Raw genomic sequence first — 14,231 nt, forward strand, 5'->3', positions numbered from 1 at the left:
CTCACTCAGTGGGTCTGTAAATAAACAAAAGAAAAGAAATAACCTACTTACCATTGGAACCACCCTTATAATAACAAGGTAATCTCAATAAAAACTAGACTGAGGAAATTCAAAGTCTTATAAAACTCCCTGTCTGATGAGAATGTTCTTTCCAATCTTAGTAAGGATGGAACAAATACCAGATTCCGAAATCGCCCATTGATCAAAGCGACTTCATAACAACCTATTCAGGTATGTTCCAGCTTTGCTTTACGCTTCCTTTGATATTTGTAGATATTGTTCGTGTTTCACCTGTTCGCACCGCATGTCCGTATTCAGGATAAATATTTTAATCCAGGTTGGACTATTTTCGTTTTTGGGCTACGTTGATGTTCGCGGCAGTCATCTATTGGTATTATATAATCCTTCACGAAGCACGTTTTCGTGGCGGCCATGTTTGACTGGTCATATTACTACTTCTAAGCATTACACCTCTTTCGACTTTCGAAAGAGGTGTAACGCTTAGAAGTAGTAATATGAAAAGTCAAACATGGCTACCAGGAACAGTGCAGTCCATTAACGTTTAAAACCTGCGAATAACCTTACTGCAGATACGGAAACTGCCAGGTAAGAGAGGGCTTGAACAGGAATATACCAAACCAGCCTGTATAAACAAAACAATAGCTAAATACCCATTCATTTATATTCCCAGCAAGAGAATCTGATATGGTGTAGTGAACAGTAAACGGCCGTCCTTCCTAGGAGAAAACAGGAACTTGGAAGGTAATTTAAATTGAATAACAATAGAGGCTCAAGTTTAACTTTCACGGGTGAAACGAAAAGAGAAACAAAAAGGCTCAACATCCCTTAAAGTAAAAAAGGTAAAATAAGGGTAGCCATTTGTAAATGGAATAACTTATATGTTAAAGCCTCATACACAATCTTCCAGGCGATCCAAATAGGGACAAACTGGGGATAGTAGGAATTCCCTTAATTAATTGGAGCAGGCACTAAAATAAACTAAATATGGAAACTGAGTCAGGATTGATATAACATATGACGATAAATAAAAATATTGTCTCTCTTAAACAGTGAGGATTGAGAACTCACTCAGTGGGTCTGTAAATAAACAGAAGAAAAGAAATAACCTACTTACCATTGGAACCACCCTTATAATAACAAAGTAATCTCAATAAAAACTAGACTGAGGAAATTCAAAGTCTTATAAAACTCCCTGTCTGATGAGAATGTTCTTTCCAATCTTAGAAAGGATGGAACAAATACCAGATTCCCAAATCGCCCATTGATCAAAGCGACTTCGTAACAACCTATTCAGGTATGTTCCAGGTAATTTTTGATAGGGTAAAAATGCCCAGGTGGATGTATAATTTAGGCAACTACCCACAAGAAATATGCAGAAAATATAGTCAACAGAACTTGATCTAGAAATCTACCTAAATTGTATCCCAATAAAACATTAGGATTTATATTGGATCCAGAGTGAATGGTAGATACATGAGGGTTGTTGGATCAACAAATGGTGTTTAGTTTTGTACAATGGTAACAATGAGACAATAAACATTACCATACAGAATAGTGAAAGTTCTTTTTTAAAATCTGACATGAAGTAGTTTAAGAACGACAATGAGAATGGAGGGGTGATAATGTAACAATGTATAAATGAATGATTGGTGATAATAATCCTGTTTTTTTAAGAAGTATTTATATATTTCTCTGTTTTAACTCTAGTGGTTTTAAATTTGAAAAATTGTCCTGAAGAAGGTGACCATCCATATCACCGAAACGCCACGTCAACATATTTTTCATTGTAGAATTATTACATTGTTTTTTTAACTTATAAAAATGTTTTTTTAATAAATGTGAATTTTTAAATGTTTTGTAATGGAAATACACAATAAACTTTTGAAAAATCTGTAGATAAACCTTTTTGTCCCAACATTCTCTTTAGTTGAAATCATGCTTTAGAATGCTATATTTGTCTTACTGTAATTAACCCCTCCCTTTTCACACAAGGGTTTCTCCTTCAAAGCTTTTTCATTAGAAAGTAGCAACACCCTCTTGAGCTGCATGTTGTGCTGTTTGCGCTGCTATTACAGCATGGGACACACACCCGGTGCTAAATATCAGCTTGAACGGTGCGGTGTAACGCACCCCCCACTTGCAGAACTCTGTGTAGTGCAGCAGAGTTTTTTGGTCACTTCACAGAGTTCTGCATAGCGGAACTCCACAAACTCTGCTCAGGCCTACTTAAAAAACTCACAATCAATATCAAAGAAATTTGAAAGTCTAAGCAATAAGTCCTGCAAGATAACATCACTACAAGAGTCTTTACATTTGTACTTCAGCCTGATTGGAAAGTATCCTCATAGTGTTTAGCATAGGACTACATGATAAAACTAACTTGTTATTGGTAGGTGCTTGCTTATCTGAATTATGACTGATATGCAAACCCATGTCTTATTGACATTTGTGACCTCGCCAGGGAGAATTAGAAGCAAGAACATGAATATGCTTAGGAAAATAACTCTCGTGCATAAGCAAAGGTTGTAATGAAGTTTGCACTAATGTTCAGATTATGCATTTGTTCTAGCAAAATGTTTAGCAAGTCTGCTGAGGCAATGTGTTTCTAAAAGAAGGGTGTATGGTGCTTTCTCTAAAGATTCTAAGAAAATTCACTTCTGATGTCTCTTCCTATTTATGTTATTATATACATTTTTCAAATTGAAAATTGAGTCTAGTGTCAGACAAAGGATTTTATAAAAAAACACAAATAAGATATATTGAAAATGTTTTTCATGAGGACACCTGAATGAAGTAAAAACCTTAACTGTAAGCCACATCATATTTACTTCTATTTAAAGATGAATTAACCCCATGCATGCTCATGACGGAGCCGCTCCGTCATGAGCCGCGGTTGCGCTGTGCTCATGACAGAGCGGTTCCGTCATGGCCCTGCCGCCGCGCCTGCGCGGCGCGTTCTATTGAGCGGGCGGGGCCATGACGGAACCGCTCCGTCATGAGCACAGCGCAACCGCGGCTCGTGACGGAGCGGCTCCGTCATGAGTATGCGAGCGCCGCTCGGCCCCCTCCACCCCCCAGCGCTGCGGCGGAATTCCCGCCACAGCGAAGGGGTTAACGGATCAAGTAAGATAGTCAAAAGACTTAAAGGAGACCGGCCTAAATCTAAAATTAAGTCCTAGGCATGTTATTCACTCTAAATGCCAAAGGGAGCAGCGAGACATCCTGAGGCATTTTTATCAACTTCATCATTCAATTTTCTAATATTGAAGATGACAGTTACATTCTGGAATGCCATTTACAATCATATGCTAATCATTTGTTTGGTTTCCACAGAAATACTTTTTTACATGATCTAGCTACTTTATGTATTATTATTCATATGAACTTCAATTTCTCTTTCAAAATCTACATACCAGCCTCTCCAGTCAATGTTTAAACATATACCATGAATTACAGCATTATTACAAGGTCCGTGCAGCTTGAGAGTTGACAGGACCAGGAGCACCAGTAAATCCATGTCTTACAAGTGGGAGCATTAATGGGCCTTTAGAAAATTGAAATTACAGCATGAATAGCTTATTCTGGCTCATATTTTCTGAGTAATTCCTATTTTGCCCAAATATTTTACCATTAAATCCCACCTGCTTCTAGATGGTAGAGTCTCTAAGTGAAACATCACAAATTAGTTCTGTAGGGTATGTTTATGGAAGTTGTAGACAAGTGAGATGGAATTACACAGCAACAACTACCAATTACCTGAAAGGACAATATTGAGCTTTTTTTAGTTTGAGTAAAACTGCTTGTGAAGATTTTGAAAAAATGTGTTAGTATTTGTAAACTGTATGTGCAATTTTTTGTTTAAAGTGATATAATCATTAACAATTCATGTGCTATTCTTGTATTGCATTAGAAAAATAAATAATCCCTTACAGTATACCCATAGTTGTCTTGAGGGATCAAATATCAAGTAATTGTTCAACAGCAAAATGTTCCTTTTTCCAGGGGCTCAACAAGTTCAAGAAGTCGTGGTTCAGAGCGAAGCACGAGGGCAGGAGACAGTGGTGAGGTAAAGCACATTGACTTTATGTTCCTTAAATACGGTTGACTGTAATAAGCAACTTGTGTCTGTCTCACTGATGCTACAAAATTGACTCCTACAAATGTAAAGTGTTTAGTTTTCACTAAGCTATATTTTACTATTCATATATTTGATTTTGAAAGCCAGTGGATTGTCTGTTCGATTTATACATTATATTCAGTTAGTTTGTAAATCTTATTTGGTTAGTTCGGAACAGCCATTAAAGTACATAAAACATACAATAAGAACAATGTAAAACAAATCCTGATGAAAGGCATAATATACACATTTATTAATAAAATCCATTTAAAACAAAATAAATAGACCATCATCACCATATAATCATTACAGGGTTGTAAAATCAAAAGACCAGCTAGTACTAGTGCAGAACACTTTTCCTCAGGTGATGACCTTCAGGAAAAAAAGAGCAACATCAAAACACACTAAGGGATCATTTAATGCAAGCAAAAACTTCAGGTCAACTTTATAAGATGTAATGTTCTGGACAATAAGAATTGGTTTAGGATAAAAATGATATAATTCAAATATAGGTTAGGAAACAACAAAGTGCAACATGCTTTATTTGCTCAGACCATCACATGAGCAAGGGGTTATATCTGGGGGACAAGATTTCATATTAGGAAAAAAACACCAGATGAGGCACAGTACCAAATCTGAGTCTTGTCAGAACAAAACGGTGCTGCATGTTAGAATCACAAGATTAATAACTTTAACACCCTCCTCTGGTGAGTATGACAAGTAAAAAGTAACCATCAATATAATAATTACAATGCCCACACGCTGTTCCAGTGTATGCTTTAAAAAGATTTCTTTGATCCTCTTAGTGTGTGATAACACCTGGATGGGATCCAACCATACTGACAGTTTAAACAACGTAATAAAGGGGGAATTAATAAAGGCTAGCCAAGGGATACGTGAAATGTTATCCAAGGTTAAGCAGTCTAGCATGATTGATTCTGTAAAACTAGTTTCCTCTTTTGCTCCTAAACATAACCATAATAGCAGAAGTCTTACCAAAAGTATGTTCTCCAAGTGCTGTAGGCCAACCTCCTGATGTGCACAGTTGAGGCAGAAGCAGGTAGGCAAAGTAATCGTTTTACAAAACTGCATTTCTCAACTTTCAGGGCTGTGCTAGAAGCATAACCCCAAAGGCCGGCCTCTTATGTGGCAGTATCTACCCCTCTAGCCAAGTATATTTCCACAATTTCTTTAATGGGTTGGCTACCTAGTTTGGTTGAAAACCTAAAAATCCCATGAGAATAACTGCTCATTATGACTTTAACATTTAATATCTGTGATGCCCAAGTACAAAACATGTGAAAAAACATCCAAATAGCAAAAAGAGTTTACATATGCAATTGGGGTATTATCAATAGAAAAGGTTCTACATTATTTTGGTTTATGTCTGCAGATCATTGTAAATGTTTTAGATGTATTAATCACCTTTCTTTTAGAAGACAGGAACTCCCCAAAAGAACTCACCAGTTCCTGTAAACCAACTGGGTTCCTGGATAACAAATCAGCATCGTCAGCATATAACAACACTGGTACAGAATGCCCAGCAGCACCGGGAGCATCAGCTTGCAAAGACTGCAGAAAATTATCCACCCCACTAGTGAAAAGTGAAAACAGTAAAGGGACTAAAACAAAGCCTTGTAAAATGCGACCCTTACTTGTAAAGTGGGCGAGCATTCACACTGAGAACCAAAATGAACTTTACTGGATAAATTCTCAGAAAGGTGTGCAAGGAAACCTGTAAATACCCCATAATGAGCATGCATTGAACGAGCGCTCGCACACAGTTTGGACGACGAAATGGCCAACGTGGGAGAAACCGAATAGCATTCCTTGGGAAAAAGAAGAAGTATGCTTACCTTTTTTAATCCATTATCGCTGACCTTATTGGCTAGCTACTAGAAGATTACCAACAACCAAATATAAAGGAGTCAGATATCAAATGGTTTAACATTAGCAACATATTTGAAACTTGGAGATTACGATTGTATTTGCTGGGCATACCCAAGCTACTTATTTGGTCCACATGCAGGAGAAAAGCCAATTATACATATATTATCTAGTGAATGGGGCATTCCTGAAGAAGGTGTTATAAACGCCGAAACGCGCGTTGAAGATTTATCCTCTGCCACAAATTATTGTTCTTCTTTTTATTGTAAACTACAGGTATTAATGTGCTGAGATATCTTGGAAAATGAGATAAATGTTGATGTAGTAATACTACTTTTAGGAAATGAAAGGTGTCAAATTTGTTTGGGGTCCTTTTTTAATTGATTTTAAATTAAAAAAGTTTGTTTTATTGAAAATAAAAAATAAAATTTGATACACTTGTAAAAAATAACATTTGGGTCGTCACACTAGAAATTTTTATAAATTGTTATAATTTTGTTGTTAAGCTGATACTAGCTAAACTGTCATTTGCCTAGGAATATATTTTCTTTTGCATTATTGCTGTGTCCTAGGAATTGGTAAATCAGTTCTACAGGGGGTCCTAGATATTTGCACTTGGCATTTGGAGAGAGAGCAGCGATGACCTAAGAATGGCATGATCAACTAAATCGAAAGTGCTACTTGGATCTGTAAAACAAAGATAAGGAGCACCGGGTTTGGCTCTGGTGTATTTCCCAATCAACAAATCCAAGTTGACGCATTGCTTGATGGTCCCTAAACCTTTTCTAAAAAAAAACTGAGCTAGTGATAAGACAGAATCTTTTTGTACCCTTTCCTCCAACCTCATAAATAGTATCCTGCTCATCATTTGCACTGAGGAATCAAGGGGCAAAATAGGATGATAGTTTTTAGGATCTGATTTATCGCCTTTTTTGTAGATAGGTACATTTATAGAGATACCCTAGAAAGGTGGGATCGTACCAACAGCAGCTACATTGAACCCCCTTGTAAGAATAGGCCCCCAAAGTTCATTAACAGATTTAAATGCATCTACCAGCAGCCTATCAGGTTCAAGGGCCCGTCTCCAACACTGTCATGCAAAGCTAAGAGAACCACATCAATAGTGATATCCAGTGAGAGAGGATCCCATCTATGGACAATAAGTTATTTTTAATTTCAACAGGTAAGATCATTTTTGTCCACACCTTTTCCTGGATCACTTCCTTTCTGCAAGGGCCTGTCTATACTGTAAAGTAAGGGACTTGGTTACCTTGATATCCCTAGAGGAACTGCATAAAGCCTGTTTTTGACACCTGAAGGCCAAGATACAATCATTATTGACCCATTCCTTATTACTTTCCCGGGTTGTATTCCAAGAAAGGGCCAGGAGTGACTTAATGGAACGGGTGTTATGATTCAAAGTATCCATCAGCAAATTATAAGTCATGTCATCTTGTAGACAGTAACTTATATCAATAAAATGTATTGTTAATATTTTTTGTAGTATGCTGTTAGGGCGATACCTGTTCACTTAATGTGCAGTATGTTAGGCCAATTAGGGGAAATATGATTAGTTAAGGTGAATTATTCACATTTTTTTAATAACAATTTGTATTAAATTAAAGAAGTGCAGAGTCATCAATACAATATCACGTTGACATTCAAGGATCACATAACACAAACAATTGGTGCTAGCATGTAATAGGTGTACATACCAGACCTTTGTGTCCAAGGTCACAGACAACAGATACCATATGGGGCTTGCCAGCGATACAGGGCCATTTCCCTTGTGGTTCGTGCAAAGTATGTCCACTAACTAAAAAATCAAAATCAGTGGATATTGGTACAGACGGACCATGGATACAAAGGAAATTCACTTATTGCAATAGTGAAAGGGTGCTCTATTTAATAACATGCCCCTGCAAATTAAACTATGTAGGGATGACTACTCGTAAAGTTCAACTCAGAATTATGGAGCACATGAGCACCGTGAGGTGTAAGAAACAGGCTACACAATTGAATACCCATTTTTTGGAAATGAACCATCAACCAGAAGATTTTTTCTGGACGGTCCTTGAACAACCGTATGTCCCTGAACATGTTACTGATATATCTAAAGTTCTTTTACTCAGGGAACAAAAATGGGTCTTCAGACTTAAGAGTGATCAATTGGGTCTGAATGATTCTATTCCCTGGACCATGTTGTGAAGCACTGTTGTGAATGCTTATGCTGTTTAAAATGTATGTAGACTACATTACTGTGCCAATTACTACTTGTTGTGCCAGAGAGTTTATACTTCTTACTCCATCTGCTCAATACTATTAATTATTAGAGAGGTATCAACCTGTTACTGGTGCATTGAGTAAAGTTACAACTATAATGTGATTTGAGTAAGCCTTCCGTCCATGGGGTGCTTTTTCACCATTTAACACAATGTAGTTACCAGAATTTGTCCAACTATCAGAACATTGTGGTTAATTTTGTAGGTTTTGATTTTAATTTCTGAGTCGAGTTATTCACATGTAAAACTATAGGCAAATGGACAGTCCTGGAATGTCTTTGCACTCGTTTGTTGATTGATCTTAATAATGCGGGACATGTCATAATTTTAATACAATAATTTTGGGGTTGCAAAATTACGCTGAGAGTGTCAGTGTTCTATTATATCGCGCTCTCGCCCCTTATACTACATTTCCCATGAGGCAGTAGCGTGATGACGTAGTGACGTGATTGTGCAAGAGCGCATCGGCAATGCGGAACAGGAACTAATGAGCTGGCGACTATATACATCGACAGTCCCTGTAGTCGGTACCCCCCCGATGGCTTGGATGACCATCAGAGGTACCGACGGATAGGTAAGAGCAGGCAGCAGCTACGCGAGCGGAAGTCTCTCTTTTTGTAATTTGGGTTGCCGTCCTTCGATCGAGCTAGTTATGGGCTGCTCAGAGCATCAAGGCTTGACAATTGGAGAAAAAGTTTTTCCTCTTTGCATCTTTGGGGCTATTGTGAATACATCTCATTACTCTGCCTGACCATCCTTTTGAACTCATTTGAATCCTGGTCAATAACATATGGCTTTGCAGCGACCGTGGTAATGTGCTTATACTACCTCGTTTTAACTCTGCATCACCCATGACATATACAAGGGGATTATCGTAATTTGAGCTATGATCTCCATTAAGACATTATTTGTGATTGGCTATTGAGCAAGATCCTTTTTGAAATTACTGGGATAATAATTTTGCAAATAATTTTTATTAAATAGAACTGAGTGCTTATAACATCGAGCACCTACTTACAAGCGATAGGGTATCAACCTATGATAGAAAGAAAGAGAGCTCTGTAGAAATGTGTTAAGTGTTATATTTGTTCGGCTGTATTACGAATAATAGTTGGAAAATGTAAGGTAAGGCAGAGCATCATAATTTACATGTTGGTGTGCCCTGTCTCTTCCTTTTTAGAGCGGTGCCTCCTTCACCGTGAGCCGTTGCCAGGTGGGGCGAGGTATTTTCTCCATACTCTTGAGGTAAGAAATGATGGATGAGTACCCAGAATGAGGGTCAATGTGCTAGCAAATTGATTGTTACAAAGGTTAAACAATATAGGAGACGTATGCTTACACGCAAGGGTGTTTCATTGCCATTTATTCCCTTTGTATTTTCTGATAGATTTTTCAAGAGATACGAGATTTGAGAACTGTGAGAAACAGGTGACAAGGTTTTATGGTTTCCCACATATCTTGTTCAAACACTTTATTTTATTATTATTTTTCACTTTTGCAGTAGCATAAATATTTGATAGGTCCTGATGAAAGCACAGGGTGTATATTTACCTAGATGTGCTGAAACATGTTGACCAATTTTGACCTTTTGCACTGTTATTATTATTAGATCGTGACAGACAAGAATAAAATTGTGGTCTGGCCACGCTTCAATTTTAACTTCACATTCACATTAGCACTGCACTTTTTCCCATACACTCTACAACACGTTAGCTCACATTAATACACTACCGATTATAAGAAAAAAACATCCTTGGGCTCCCCCATCAATAGGATGGAGTTGTAGCCCTTTCAAAGGAGACCCAAATGATGAAGCATGTCACCTGGAATGGTGAGTGATGGGAATCTGTTAAATTATTGTATTTTTTTAGGATTTATTTTGGGAGATAGTCTTGGGCAGGTATAGCATTCGTGGTCCCTTTTGTGTGTAGACCCTGGGATATATTTTGTTTTTATATATTCATAGTGGGCTTTTTGTCCCGTTGGGTCTTTAAACTTTTTGCCTCAGACCCTACCCAAAGTGTGTTGTATTATACCAACTGAGAGGCCCAGTAGTAGAGACGTAAATCTGGAAGAGCAATACTCCCATCATACCACCCCTTTTTGAGCTTTCGGAGAGGGATACAAGGCGCCCTTCCATCCCAGAGCAAGAGACGGCGTTCCCCTTCTAGAGTGTTTAAATAGGAGTCTGCAATAGGGGAGGGGCAATTTTGAAGTACATATAAAAAATCTAGGGAGCGCTAGCATTTTAAATAAGCCAGCTCTGCCCAGGAGGGATAAGGGCAGCGACCACCAGTGTGTAACTTCTTCTTGTAGTCATTTAAGAGGGCCTAGAAGAATGTGTTTGTAGAACAATTTAGGATCGGGTGTGATAAAAATGCCCAGGTATATAAAGCCCTCCGAGGCCAGTTTTATGGTGTAACCACGGGGCAGGCGGGGTGGGGGGCCATGTAATACATATAATGCCAATCATTCACATTTTTATACCCCAGAAAAGGAAAGGTAATATAATTGGGTCATGGTCACTTAATTCGAACTGTATAATGCTAAGGGTACCATAATACATACCGCTTACAGAAGCAGATACCAAATCAAGGTCGATAACTGTAGAGGCATATCTTCTGGTAAAGGATGGGGTTTGCTCCACATTAGGATCATCTTCCCACATTAGTAACTGTAAATCATGCTTAAAAATGATGCAATTCAGTGCATTCCCATGCTCATTATGGCACAAATGTACAAAGCTCACCCCTTCCTGATTAATATATCCACATACACGTGTTGCAGGTAAAGGGCAAGACTGCCTGCCCATAATAGTACAAAGTTAGTATGGATAGGGAGCAAAAAATGTCAAGACCATTGTCAAGTGCTTTAGCTACTCTGTGGCATGTGGAGTAAAAAACGTAGGCCCTCATACAATGGCGGTCGGAAGTCATCTCGAGCAGGGGTCTGACAAACCACATGCCACCTGCCTAATTACAATGAGACCGCCATGCAGGTGGTCAGAAAACTGTTCTTTTGCATTGCAGCTTGTGCTTCAGTCCTAGTAAAGGACCAAAGCACAAGCCACAATGCAAAAAAAGAGCAGTTTTCAAACTTTCATGCAATGTGTGCCAGGCACCATGCGGTGCCTGGCACACGGTGCATGTGTCTAACATACAAGTGTCAAAAAGAAAGGGTTAGTGTTTCTTCCCATTTCCTAGAACAACCAGAAACGGAACAAACCTATTTAATTACAGGTAAGGTAGAAACTGGACCCAAATACCCCTCAAACCTTTTACTATAACTGAGTCAGTCTTTGTCTTGTAAAGAACTCGGTACCTGTTAAACACAGCCAAAGTGGAATTAAAAAGGTCCAATGCAGCATTATGCATTTGTACAGAACTCCGTAAATGAAGACGATAAAAGAAGCCCAAAGGAAATAAATTCCAAACAAATGGGGAGGGGGGCACTGCCTTTTCAAGGATGTCCCCAAGAAAACTAGGGTGCTGAAAATGGATAACTATGCAATCCTGCTGTGGCACAGCTTGCCTGGCTCCAGGATGGCTGAGTTTGTGTGAAGCTCCCATAATCTGGCTTTATATCCTGTATATTCCTGCAGTTCCAAACACCAAATTACGTTTGCTTACCTCCCTGAAGAGGGCAGAAGAGTTTCTGGTTGCGGTATTCCCGCTTACATGCCGCCTGGGACCCGTTGGAGAGTGATATCTACTCCTGAGTGTATGCTGGAGTGGGGCCTGCACCACGTTGTGGCAGACAGGGTGATTATGTAAAGTTCAGCCCCGGGCCTGCAGATTGCTGGGAGGATCGCTAGCTCTGGCTGGTGAGAAGAGGTGATATCGCTGAGGCTACTGGACTCGCTACGGCCTACCAAGCCAGCGGGAACTTGTTGCTGGCTGCGAGTTTATGGAGCCGCCTCTGGCTGAGGCGCGGCCTGGGAGCTGTTACGGCCATGTCAGAGGTAGGAGAAAGTGACTTAGCTAAAGCCCCCCTTCCCACTGCTGACACAGCATATTCCTCCAGCTGCACTTGCAGCCGGCACTTTTGCGGAGTCTTCCAGGTTAGTGAAAGTGCAGTCACAGCGATGGCTGGTAGGCAGAGCTGCTGATACAGGACAGTATTCCTGTGAGCACCTGCCAGCCTCACTGCATTGCAGCTGTGTCTGGGAAGCTGTTTCTCCCAGCCTGTTGATGGAAGCCCATGCCGCGAACCACTGGAAGGCTAAGAAGGGTTAAGAAAGGATTGGGCTGCTCTTGTTCTGCTGCCCAGTCCCCCACGCTGGATTGCTGCATCACCCATTCCTGGTGGGAGCACCTCAAAGATGCCTTAACGACGCCTTAGAATGGGACTGGAGGAGGAGATCTGACTGAAATGCCCTAGGTTCCACTGATGTGACTTCATTGAGATGTGAGTGGAACCGGGGAGCTAAATCCTGTGAGACCAATTTGTGTCAGATCAGCTTGCAAGGTTTTTGATGTTCTACTCAGCCACAGCGGTGTTCTGCTACTGATCCTCTGCAGCTTATGATAGCGATAGCCCCTCACTAAGTTGCAAGATTGTTGCTGCCTTAGGTACAGTGGACTGGGAGAGTGGGCTATAGAAATAGCGCTTCGTGCAGCTGATTGCACACACTTTGAATACCAGTGAGGACAGACCAGTGCAAGCAACCTGCACTATGGGGAGAATTGAGAAATCGCATTCTAAACTACAGTTCGAGCCACGAAAGACGGGCAGGCAGCAGAACATGGATAAAACTGCAATTGAATCTGGTTCTGAGACTGGTGAGACACCAGAGGACTTAGATCTAAAACAATGCAATGCAGTCTGACCAAAATAGATGGGAAGATAAATGCCTTATCATTCCGCATAGACAGGATGTTGGAACGCATGGATAAGCACACAGAGAGGCTAGATTTGGTGGAAAAACAAGTTGTGGACGCAGATGATACCTTAAACACTAGCTCTCCAGTGCCAAACAAAATGGATTTTTACTGCATGATGTTCTGGCAAAGGCAGAAGATTTAGAGGTGTGAACTTGGCGTAGCAATATAAGACTGGTAGGCATTGTGGAGTCGATCAATATTCCAAACATGGAACTCTTTGTGGAACAATTGCTGGTCACACTCCTGGGCAGGGATACAATCTCGAGCATGTTCATCGTAGAGGGTGCCCACCGCGCTCTTGTGCCTTGATGGTGCCGGGAGCCCTCCAAGGTCAATAATTGCCAAGCTGCTCAATTATAGAGATTGTGATGCTTGTAGCTGTAGTTGCAGGAAAGCTGTTGCCTTTATTTCTCTTCACGCTGTATTGTTGGAAGACTGCTGGGGCATCTTTATCACGGACATTGAGCCAGAGTGACATTGGGTGAGCCCGCGCGACTGCGAGGACCAGCAGCCGCAGCGCTCCTTCATTAGACTCAGCTGGTTCTCTTCCCGCCCGCCCTGTCTGCCTCCACCCCTTATTTGTCTATTTAAGCCTCGCCCATACCGCGTATCACGGGACCGCGCGCGGGCTAAGCCCGGGCAAAGGGCGGGCCGTCTTAGGCCATCCGAGGCCGATAGAGGTCGGGTCGGGCCACCCCCCTTACATTTGTGACTCGGTGTTACTGAGCTGTTCTCTGCTACTCCGGTGACTTTTGTGTTTCAATTATATTATATAATACTAATATTGTTGGGTCTACTGTACGGTTTTATTTTCATTACTTTGGTATCTTGGGTACTGGACTAACTTAGGTGATAGAATGCCTTTAAGATTGGGAAAAGACAGACTCGTTCAAGTCTCGACTACTAATGGAGTATTTACTGGTACTATTGATCATTTCTTTAAACGAACTACATGCATTCTGGAAAAAGAAATCGCTTTAGCAGAAAAACGTTTATCCATTGACTTTGTAACTGGGAAGCGGTCATCACTGGGGAAATTAG

The 14,231-nt window shown here is 40.2% G+C and overlaps 1 protein-coding gene across 1 annotated transcript in view; it reads left to right on the top strand.

Annotated features, from left to right (window-relative positions):
- LOC147732751 (roundabout homolog 2-like) overlaps positions 1–6,344 on the top strand; it is a 1,033,034-nt gene extending 1,026,690 nt beyond the window's left edge. Inside the window, exons 27-28 of the mRNA XM_086957318.1 lie at positions 4,024–4,087; positions 5,575–6,344. Of these exons, the coding sequence (XP_086813444.1) occupies positions 4,024–4,087; positions 5,575–5,614 (104 nt within the window). The 3' untranslated portion in view covers positions 5,615–6,344. The remainder of the gene's footprint in view (positions 1–4,023; positions 4,088–5,574) is intronic.
- The last annotated feature ends 7,887 nt before the right edge of the window (positions 6,345–14,231 follow it).

This window comes from Lissotriton vulgaris, chromosome 2_1 (assembly GCF_964263255.1).
Source record: "Lissotriton vulgaris chromosome 2_1, aLisVul1.2, whole genome shotgun sequence".
In the NCBI taxonomy this organism is placed as follows: domain Eukaryota; kingdom Metazoa; phylum Chordata; class Amphibia; order Caudata; family Salamandridae; genus Lissotriton; species Lissotriton vulgaris.